The sequence below is a fragment of the Mizuhopecten yessoensis genome, unplaced genomic scaffold, assembly GCF_002113885.1.
Source record: "Mizuhopecten yessoensis strain PY_sf001 unplaced genomic scaffold, ASM211388v2 scaffold11111, whole genome shotgun sequence".
NCBI classification, from domain to species: Eukaryota; Metazoa; Mollusca; class Bivalvia; order Pectinida; family Pectinidae; genus Mizuhopecten; species Mizuhopecten yessoensis.
In genome coordinates, this window is record NW_018408885.1 from 87492 (window position 1) to 97901 (window position 10410).

Consider the following 10410-nt stretch of genomic DNA (forward strand, 5'->3'; position numbering starts at 1 on the left):
GATGATGATGATGATGATGAGGATGATGATTGAGGTAATGGCATCACAATGTTGGTGAGTGAGTGGACGTTTTTGTTGTTGTTGTTTTATATATCAATGAAACTTGTGAAAAAACAAAAAAACAAAAAACAAAAAAAAACATTTTGAGAACATATTTTCTTTTCAATTGTAGCATGTATTTCAAAATGTTAAGGGCAGTAATTTGTTAAGGAAATAATTCTTTCAAGTATGTCCAAAATATGAAAACTGCTTCAAATAGCAAGACTACCGCAATCGATGGATATTATGTCGACCGCTCGAGAAGTCCAGCGAGTCCAGCGCTGCAAATAAGTCGAGAATTCAAAACTGATATTGTAGAAGACAAAATCGTGCATATCATAAATGTGCCGTCGTAAAGAAGCCCAAACAGCAGAGAGAGAGAAACTGTTATGTTTAAGGATTTTTTTTACACAACGGGAGTAAAAAAAGAACGAGACAGATATATTGCTTTATACGTACAAGATACATGTAATGTATTGTTAAACGTACAAGATAATACATATATGTTGCATGTAAACGTTAAAAGTATAAGATACATTTCGGTAATTCTCTTACTGTGGCCCAAACACGCCGCTGTACGATTGAAAAACGTACATTTGTAATATTTTTTTTGTACGAATTACGATTTCGATGCACATAACATCAGTTATTTGTGTTGCAAAATGTCTTCATTTAACTTTTATTTACTTATCATATTGGTAATTTGTATTTACAACAATAATTTCTAAATAGATTACTATATAAACTGACATTTAAATCACCCAGGTGGATGATGTTTTAAGCATGGATAGTAACTGAATGTGTAAAACACCAACAAGTGAAAATTCAAGTCTTTTGACATCATAAATGTAACTTCTTCAGAGAAAAGATTTCTTCTGTAATTGTAACTTTTTGACTCATCAACTAGTTAACAGTATCTGAAGATGCATGTACTTCAATAGAATACGAGTTTGCTCCCCTTTAACGCGTAATATTCAGTTCAGTTCAGTTTCTTTGTTTCCGAAAGCCATCCGACTCATAGGTCAATCATCAAACAATAACATCATGAAGTGCATGTACAAAATATTATGTACACAATTGAAAAATAGTTCATTGGACAGTGAGCTTGCAAAGTACATAAGTAATTTTCCATATCAGACATTGATTTTTGTACGTTTTCTCGTAGCACAAAATTTTTAATTATTAGTAGTCGATAAATCCGAAACATTAAAACTTCTGTGTTAAAATCTCAGGTCCTGATATAATGGACATTTTAGGATGAAGTGAAATTCATCTTCTATATCATCAGAAGCACAGCGAGTACATGATCTATTCTGTCGAACAACATTGTTTCGTCTAATTAAGTTATGAGATGACAATCTGAAATGTTGTAAAACGTTGGTACTTTGGTTCTACAGATTAACATTAGTAACATTAACAGATAAATAGATTTCGAACATATATCTTCCAAGTAAAGGCTAGACAAATCGTAATATACTTACTGTTTTCAGTGGTTCCATGTGCACACCATACAACCATGTTTCAAGAAATATTTTGAACGGGCGTTTTTAATATATGCTGGAATGGAATTTTGCCAGAACTATTTATATAGCATGCACCCGTTGTCTTATCTGTATAAAAGCACAGGTAGTATACATAGTTAGTCTGCTGGATAACCGATACATCCGGTAGTGAAGCGGACGTAAAACCTATCAATCATATACAGTGTAACTTGTTTTGTGTATAATACGTACATGTATATACATTTGTGATAATCATAAGTTTCTATACACAGAATTACATTATGTTATTCTTTCCTATTTCCTTGGTTAGCGGCCCCTAAGCCTTTTCCAATGCTGTCCATGTAAAGGTCTATTATATATTTAAAACCGGATAATAGGACAATGTAAATATACAATTTTAGTTCAGTATGGTATTTATATAAAAGCAACATATTTTGTTGCAATCGGCACATCAACTAGTGGAAATTAAAAAAAAAACTAGCCTGTGATATGGTGTACCGATTTGGGTATTAATCATGGCCGAAAAACAGACGAAATCTCACTGCGAGTTAAATGTTCTCTATTTGAAAATACATCACTTAGAATCAAAACAAGTCTCTGTCAAGAATCAAGAAACATTCCAGATACAAGATCTGAATTTATAAATATCACCGAAAATCTGTCAAGATTGTAACAATTGTGTTAGCGTAACGTTATATACAGATATGTTATTATACAATGTAATGGTAATATACAAGTTTTTCAAGCAGTTTCACAAACGTTTCTTAATATCAGAAAAACATATTTCTAAAGTCTGAAAAAAGTTTTCTTGACGTAAGATTTTCCTTAACTCCAATAATGCGTCCCTTATAGCTTAATTTAAGAATTTCTTTAACTAAGAAACGTTAATGAAACTTAGGCCTGCTGGTATTTGCTTTCTGTGTCGTCATATGTTGCCGATGTGTTTTACCTGGAAATTATTCGATTGTTTTTAGAAATGAATAGCTACATGTACATAAATAACGTACTGTAATCATTTACATACATTTAAAGTTAGAACACACGAAATAGCCGGTGTTGTTTGTGCATGTTAAACTGGATGACTCAGTGCTTCATATATATTTGTAATATTTCTATTTTTAAATAGTGAAATAGGTAATAAGCATAGAAACGAAACTGTTACAGTACATGTGTTGAGTTAATTGTGCTGCTACTGTATTTGAGTCAATATAAGAAATCGTCACATTTCTTCTCCGATCACTTGACTTTTGATTTTGATTCTGTCCTGTTTCCGTAACATTATATTGTTCATTTTATACATTGTGGCCAAGTTGAGTACAATTATCCAATAAGTCTTTATTAATACATAATTTCCTGAATCCTGGTTATCGCAAGAGTAAGAAGGAGACGATATGAATAAAAAATGTACAGACATCAAAGATAAGGATTTTCTAATCTTATTATTGATTTTGAGGTATTATTGTAACTGTCTAAAATTGTATCCATTCTATCTTACTATATAAATAGTGTGAGAAAAAAACCTTTTTGGGCTGTTATTTTCTGTGTTGTGACTTAAAAAAAAAGTAAGATGATAGAAATATATATGTAACAGCTTAGAAAAGTTCCACTTGGATACGTATTTTTTTATCAAAATAATAATAATCATTAAATAGATGTCATTGAAAATCCAAAACTTGTTTATGAAAGTAGCATGCTCCAACACTGTCGAACACAAGTTTTCCACAACACTTCTTATCAAATTCTCTGAAACTGGAATTGATTGATGAAAATATTAATGAGATTTTGTTCGATACTGTGGTCATTTTCTGTCCTGTTACCGACAGTGAAATAAAAAGGGACTAAATAATGTTTTGAATGACCTTTATTTTAACAAAAAATGAAAAAATATTCAAGTACTATCTCATTAAGAAGCATAAATTAATTTGCTCAGATTTAATCGGTTTTCATAGAGAAAAATATGAAAAAGCAACAACCCTGTCTCAAATTACATCTACAGTATAAACAAGTAGGATGGAGGACACTAACTGAAAGACGCCAAAAGCATAAACTTATTCAATTTTATAAAATGTTACATAATATAACTCCTGAATATCTATCCATCCTTATCCCACCGCAAATAGCAGATACCCATAGCCATAGTACTCGACAATCAAATAATCTTTCATCTCTCCGTTGCAAAACTAGTTACTATATATCATCTTTTTTACCTTCCACTGTATCATCTTGGAATAATATGCCAGTTGAAATTAGAACAAATCCCTCTTTATCACACTTAAAGAAAAACCTCGAAAAAGATGCACGACCGTCCCCTCCTTCTTATTACTATTCTGGAAAAAGAATTGCCCAAATATACCATACCAGACAAAGACTATCATGCAGCACTCTAAATGACCACCTATTTAAAAGACAACTTGTGAAAAGTCCACTATGTACATGCGGGGAATAGAGGATAATACCCATTACTTACTCATATGCCCGAACTATAATGTTTTACGGCACACTTACTTACAATGTATTATCACCACCCCACAACACCACAACTAATTTGTTATTATATGGTGACATAAATTTACCGGAAGCAGTTAATCTCGATATTTTTACATCTGTGCAGATTTATATCATGCAAAGGAAGCGTTTTAACTGAAAATATATGATAATCAACGTATATGTACTTATCTTAAATTATTTTCTATGTAACAGATGTGTTAACAGTGTGAGTATGCGCAATGGGCATGGAAACCATATTATGAACAAGTTTCTCATTTTGTTTGTATTTAGGCGTACATCACTTCGAGGCGTCATTTCCTACTTGAGTATCACTGCTATTCACATTCATCGAAAATTGTTACATTGTTTACATATCCCCTTTATATTTCTGCCATTCTACGAAAGTATCTGAAGTATATGCATTCGAACTTAATTATTTCAATATGATTTAATGATTACTACATCTGCTGTCAGTATCGTATATCTAACCTAACGAAATGGACATTGTATAAGTGTTTCCGCATCGTTGTTGATTATGTATATTGAAATTATAATGTATTGTATATTACCAGAAATAAATACAGTTTAAACTAACTTACATCTTTGACTAAATCATAAGAAAACAGTAACCAAAGATATACTTCTAAAACAATAGTTTATAAATATCAGTTACAATATGAACGTTTTATCAGGAAAGAATATTTTTCTGTTTTTGTTTCTGTTTTTCAAATTTGAAATATTTTCCTCCAAATACATTTATTTCATAACATATCCCTCTAGATGTGTATTTAAAACTGCTCCTTTTATGTGAAGATGAAGTAGAAAATGAATAGCCAATACCTTCTGTTTCTAAATATTCCGTAATAAAATTGTGACAATTATACTCGTGTACTCATCTATCACTCCTCCTTCAATGGAAAAATCGCCAATGTCATTTTCACTAAGTAATTGACTATTCGAGATTTAACAGAGACAAAAATGAAAAAAAAAACACGTAGTTCACGAGATACGTAAACACTTAGGTATTTACTTGTTTTAGATATTTCTATTTATACTATAACCTAAGAGTATTTAGATATAGGAACACATCGTACGAGGTGTGGTTTCTTTACTTCAACACTCGGTATTTCCGTGTCTTCTACGTTTCTATACATAGGTACACGTCAAACATGACGCGATATCTATAAATGGATACAAAATCATTTGGTATTTCCATGTTTTAGATATTTCTATTTATTCCATACCTAAGAGTATTTAAATAGAGTAACACATCGTACGTAGTGCGGTTTCTATAAATAAACACTCGGTATTCCCGTGTCTTCTATACATAGGTACACGTCATACGTAATGCGATATCTGTGCAAACATATTTGGTGTTTCCATGTTTTAGATATTTCTATTTATAGAGAAACGTTCGACAGGATGAAGATAGCCTTCCATGACAATTACATTACAGTTTGTCTTGATGCAGGCCTATTGTCATGTTGACCTCAGTCTTGATAAGAATTGTTCGAGTTCAACTGTATATATCGCCTTCTTTTGATTTAAAAGTAATAAAATATCGTACAGAAAAACATATACTTTTTTAAACGTGTCTATTAAAAGCTTTCTGCATAAGCAAATATAAATAGATACACGTCATACGTGGTATGATGTCTATTAATATATCCACAAACAGCCAGGATTTCCCGAGTTTTAGATGTTTCTATTTATACCGGACACGTTCTATAAATAATATATCCACTCTATTTGATGTAAAATTATAAAAGGTTCGCGTCATGTTTGTCATTCCTTTTTAATTTTGATGTCGCATGTAAATCAATTACTGAAAAAATATTTGTATTTTTAACACAGATCTATATTACATAAAGTTTAAAGTGTCTTGGATTTCCAATGCTTTTCTTTCGTTTAACAAGACAAACATTTCTGCAAATTGCATAAAACAATATTTTATATGAAGTCACGTAAAATAAATCAGATTGAAAAATCGTAAAAATGATACTTACAAGGTGTCTTTGCCTTCGTATATACGATATAACAACACATCCTGATAACGATAGCTGATGGTGATTGAAATTGACTTAACTCGATAAAGACCCTTGTAACACAGAATGCCTGTAATTATGACCTTCAATGCTTATTTGGTTATGTATATTCCTCATCGCAATATTTCACAACACCGCATCTGATTGACTGATAGCAGTTGGTAAAACCGTTTTAAGTATACTGTCATAATTCAATCTTGCTTGTAACAAGCATTTTCATTGGCTTAAAAAATTATATTATCAGCCCATAACGTAAAAAATGACGTCGCCGTTTGTAACGTCGCTTTTGATTGGCTGATACAGCGGCGTAATAATTTCTAAGAGAAAAGAGTTTCCACAGGGATTATTGCATAAGTTAGAATTGTATGGTATAGAAGGTAGCATTTTAGATTGGTTTACTACTTATTTGAAAGACAGATTCCAGCGAGTTACTGTCAATGGGGCAACATCCGGTTGATGTGATGTAACTTCCGGTGTGCCTCAAGGTTTGATACTTGGACCTAAAATTTTCCTTATTTTTATCAATGAACTGCCATCTATTGTGAAATTTTCTAAAACTCTTATGTTTGCCGACGACAGCAATTTTTTAAGTGTGTAAGAACGTTGTCTGAGTGTGAGCAGCTACAGAGCGATATAGATAGAGTGTATGATTGGTGTACTTTGTGAAAAATGAAAGTGAATGTGAAGAAGTGCTGCCAGGTCATTTTTACAAACAAGAAGAAATGTATTTTAATTACACTATGAACGGTGACAACCTGAAGAATGAAAGATGTGTGAAAGATCTTGGTGTTTGGCTGACCTCTTCAATGAGTTTTAGTACCCACATTAGACGTACTGTTTCCAAATGCGAATGCTCAGTTTTATAAAACGTACATGTACAAATTTTAAACAAATATCTGTTTTAAGGTCTCTATATATAAGACTTGTCAGGAGTCAGTTAGAATACTGTTGTCAGATCTGGTCTCCTTACCAAACATCCAGCGTAAATTTTTATTTTTAAGGCACACGTTGACTACAATTCCATGTCTTACGCTGACACTTTTTAATCTTCCTAGCCTCGAACATAGGCGGGCATTGTAACACATAGTCAAGCAAATGTGTTTTTTAGTCCCTGGTCGTAATCTACGATCAATTCGTCTTAACCAGTTTTACTGCCAGAGAAGTAGAATAAACGTTAGAAAGTATAGTATTTTAAACAGGATTCAATGTAATTTTAACTATCTTGATTTTGTACCAGACTGTGATATGTTTTGTTCCTCTCTCGCCGAGTTCAAAGTACGGTTAAAGAATATTTGCTATCACTAATTCCTTTTGTTTTACATATGAGTATCTTTTAGGCTGTGTTACATGCATAACTGACTGTGATATTTTATACTTGTGTTGTAATGTTGTTATCCATTCTGTAAGTGGACCCTTGGGTCTGTTGAATTGGAAATAAATAAACAAATAAACAAATTATTGGGATTGTGTATAGTAGATTAAATTATAAGGATTGACTTGAATATATTTTTTGTGTTATGTAGCTATAACACAAAAAATCGGAGTGTACTCTCATCATAAACCGCTATTTAGAATACACTCCGTCTTTTTGTGTAATATCTCCATAACATACACAAATATATTCAAGTGTTAATCCTTAATTATCAACAAATGACATTTTATGCCCCCACCATCAAATGGGGGAATATAGTGTTGCCCATGTCCGTCGCGTCCCGTCCCGTCCCGATTCAATGTAAACACTTAGCAACTTCATTCTTTGACAGATTTTGGTCAAACACTATACAAAGGTACAACCCTCAATAAAATGGGGGGGGGGGATATAGTGTTGCCCATGTCCGTCCCGTCCTGTCGCGTCCCGTCCCGTCCCGTACCGATTCAATGTAAACACCCGCCCCGTCCCGTCCCGATTCAATTTAAATACTTAGCAACTTCATTCTTTTACGGATTTTGGTCAGACTTTATACAAAGGTCAACTATGGGTATACCTCTGACATCTTTGTGTTTCAGGGTCCAGGGTCAAGGTCACTGTTGCTATATATAGAAAATCATCAACTAATTCAATTTAAACACTTAGCAACTTCATTCTTTCTTGAATTTTAGTCAAACTTTATGCAAAGGTCAGGTATGAGTATACTTCGGACATTGTTGTGTTTCAGGGTTCCAAGGTCAAGGCCAAGGTCACTGTTGCTATATATAGAAAATCATCAACTGATTCAATTTAAGCACTTAGCAACTTCATATTTCTTTCACGGATTTTGGGTATATAAAGGTCAAATATTGGTATACCTCTGACATCCTTGTGTTTCAGGATGGTAATAACATAAAGAAAAAGCATATGAATATTAAAATCAACTTATCAACTTTAAGTGTAGTAGCTTGTGTGCGTGCATGTTTCAGGGTATCAAGATCAAAGTGGTTGTAACTTTTTATAGAACACTGAAACTAATTTCACATGGCAGTGGGGGCATTTATGTCTTACAGACATTTTCTAGTCTTATCATACTGATTTACTATTACTTTTTCTTAGAAAACTAGAATATTTTGATTTTTTTACATATTTTAGTATGTATGATTATCACCTTTTATACAATAATCACTATCTTATAATTCTCTTTATACGATTACCATACTTGGTTAAATGATGATTATCAAGACGTTTTTGTTATTTGCAAGCATTTTTGAGACTTATTGAGTTTTGTTATGTATTTAAGAATGACATAAACACATGTTCCATAGAAATTATGCGAGTTTATGATATATGATATATTTTTTGTTTTTAATTTTGTATACAATATTATCTCTAAATTGGACGGTATGTAAGCTAGCAAGTGTCACATTCCATGTTTTCTTTTATTCGATCATACGGGGGTGGGGGGATTTTCAAATTAAGAGTTTCCGATTTTACCTTTCTGCAACATATGGACAGCTTACGTATAGTCACTAATAATCGTACCTTTTCCTATTAACGTCCGGCAGGTGATAGTTGATCGACAAGAAATTAGCTTTGAGGCAAGTACTGAAGTATCAAAACTAAGCCTGTGCAACATTAGTATTCTTGAACTCTCCTTATGGACCACTGTAAAAAAAAATTATGTTGAAAAATTAATCTTATTTCTTTATATAAGACTGACAAGTACTGACATTACATTGTGTGCTAATATATACACATTTATGTATATCAGTGCTATATGCACCACGTTAAGTCAATCGTCAAACTTACTGTATTGTCATACTTGACTACAACCGTCATACATGGATGTAATCTGTAGAAAAACATATTGGTCGTCTACGCGAAGTTCTATAATTAGACGAGTGTTTTTTTCCGGAAATCCCCATTTCTAGTTTTAGATTTTCAGTAGCTGAGTAACACACACCGAGTTGAAACTTGACAGCCTTCCCAAACTTGACGGCCTCCCCAAACTTGACGGCCTTCCCAAACTTGACGGCCTCCCCAAACTAGACGGCCTTCCCAAACTTGACGGCCTCCCCAAGCCTTCCCAAACTTGACGGCCTTCCCAAACTTGACAGCCTTCCCAAACTTGACAGCCTTCCCAAACTTGACGGCCTTCCCAAACTTGACGGCCTCCCCAAACTAACGACATACATAAGACAGTGTAAAAGTATTGTCAAGATTTATTTTAAGACTCCTATGAGCACAGTACAAATTAAAGGCAGTTCGGGAGACCCCAATTCTATTTTTAGACTGAAAGTACAGAACGCAGTTTAAAGGTCTCATAAACCTTGGCGTCTTTCAAATCTAAATATATATATCACGAAAGTTCTGAAAATAATCATTAATATCCGTCTTCGTGACTGTTGGATTTTAGAAATGGCACTTAAGGAAAATGGTAACTTACTGCAATATATTTCGCATTTATTATGTTGTAAACATCTATAAACTGATACATGTCCTCAAGTGTTCAAGTTGTTGAAAAAAAATTCGTTTATCGTATAAATATGTCTCTTCAAGTGTTACTCTCTCATAAGCAGTTATACTGCTGTTGTATACTACATTGCTTTGAATAATGTGTTTGAGGTGCATTCGTCATAAACCAACTAAGAGTTTGAGGCGTTAGTATGTGTGAGTGTGTTTTTCAAAATAAAAATGATTCCACACAAACAATAAACATTATGTTTTTATAGTTTAGCAGCCATTCCTTTTATCGAGTGGTGTTATCGAGCGTGCTTGTTAATTGTGTTTTTGTATTATATGTGTACGAGGATTGCATTGGTTGTCGTTATGTCGTCAATCAAAGGGCCACGTTACAATCACACATATGATAAACATACTGCTGGCGTAGTCAAGTTGGCTCATTGCCAGCTCGCGGCTTAACGTT

At 33.1% G+C, this 10410-nt stretch overlaps 1 protein-coding gene across 2 annotated transcripts in view; it reads right to left on the reverse strand.

Annotated features, from left to right (window-relative positions):
• Window positions 1-6235, reverse strand: part of LOC110466008 (TNF receptor-associated factor 5-like) — a 25351-nt gene extending 19116 nt beyond the window's left edge. Inside the window, exon 1 of one of the 2 annotated variants that reach the window (XM_021522243.1) lies at window positions 6035-6235. In XM_021522243.1, the coding sequence (XP_021377918.1) occupies window positions 6035-6074 (40 nt within the window). In that variant the 5' untranslated portion in view covers window positions 6075-6235. Of the gene's footprint in view, window positions 1-1520; window positions 1667-6034 lie in introns of those variants that run through there. The other variant, XM_021522244.1, reaches the window with a different exon arrangement.
• Window positions 6236-10410: the final 4175 nt, after the last annotated feature.